Genomic DNA, 668 nt, shown 5'->3' with positions numbered 1-668 from the left:
GAGGTTCGACGTTAATCTACATCACATTATCTGTGATTATGAAACAGCCTTGATACCTGCAATTCGGGGTTACTTCCCGAATACGCGGGTACAGGGCTGCTACTTCCACTTCTGCCAGGCGGAACAAAAAAGTCAGTGAGTTGACTGAAAACACGATATAGAACAGAAGAAGAATCAAGAAAAAAGATAAAAATGTTCCTGGTCACCGCTTTCCTCCTATACCGCAAGTTGATACCGCTGTTAGGCTGCTTGAAACAGGCATTACGGGTAGCCTGGCAGCTTTATTCCAATATTTTCGGCAGGAGTGGATGACCGATGAGCGACTGTCGCCCTTTTAATGTATATAATGTAAATATCACAACCTTTTTATCACTTGGAAAGATGGCACAATCTTTTTTTACAGACCCCCCGCTAAAAATCAACAGGTTGTATGAGCTGAATCCAGATCCTGATAGCAGAATAAAGTGTGATGGACACCCTGATTCAAAAAGTGCTATCAGGAACGCTACCGTTGGTGACTTAAGACGCGTAAGCAAAGTTTATGCTGAAAAGCACCGACCGGGTGGCCACAATATACGGGGTGAATTACACCCAACCGTAGACGAACGCTGGAGCAGCTCCTAGAAAGCTCTTATGTATAATACGCCCGAACCCATTTAATGGCCCCC

General features: G+C 44.6%; 1 protein-coding gene across 1 annotated transcript; it reads right to left on the bottom strand.

Moving 5' to 3' along the window:
• Positions 1–56: 56 nt before the first annotated feature.
• Tsp_14479 (hypothetical protein) lies at positions 57–620 on the bottom strand (the record flags this gene model as incomplete). Its single annotated transcript, XM_003368600.1, has 3 exons — positions 57–144; positions 207–331; positions 527–620. Coding segments are annotated over 3 exons (307 nt in total), but the record flags the coding sequence as incomplete, so codon positions are not given.
• Between the last annotated feature and the right edge of the window lie 48 nt (positions 621–668).

Source organism: Trichinella spiralis, assembly GCF_000181795.1.
Source record: "Trichinella spiralis strain ISS 195 chromosome Unknown Scfld2192, whole genome shotgun sequence".
In the NCBI taxonomy this organism is placed as follows: domain Eukaryota; kingdom Metazoa; phylum Nematoda; class Enoplea; order Trichinellida; family Trichinellidae; genus Trichinella; species Trichinella spiralis.
Note: the sequence above shows the minus strand (reverse complement) of the source record. Positions and strands in the feature narration are given on the sequence as shown.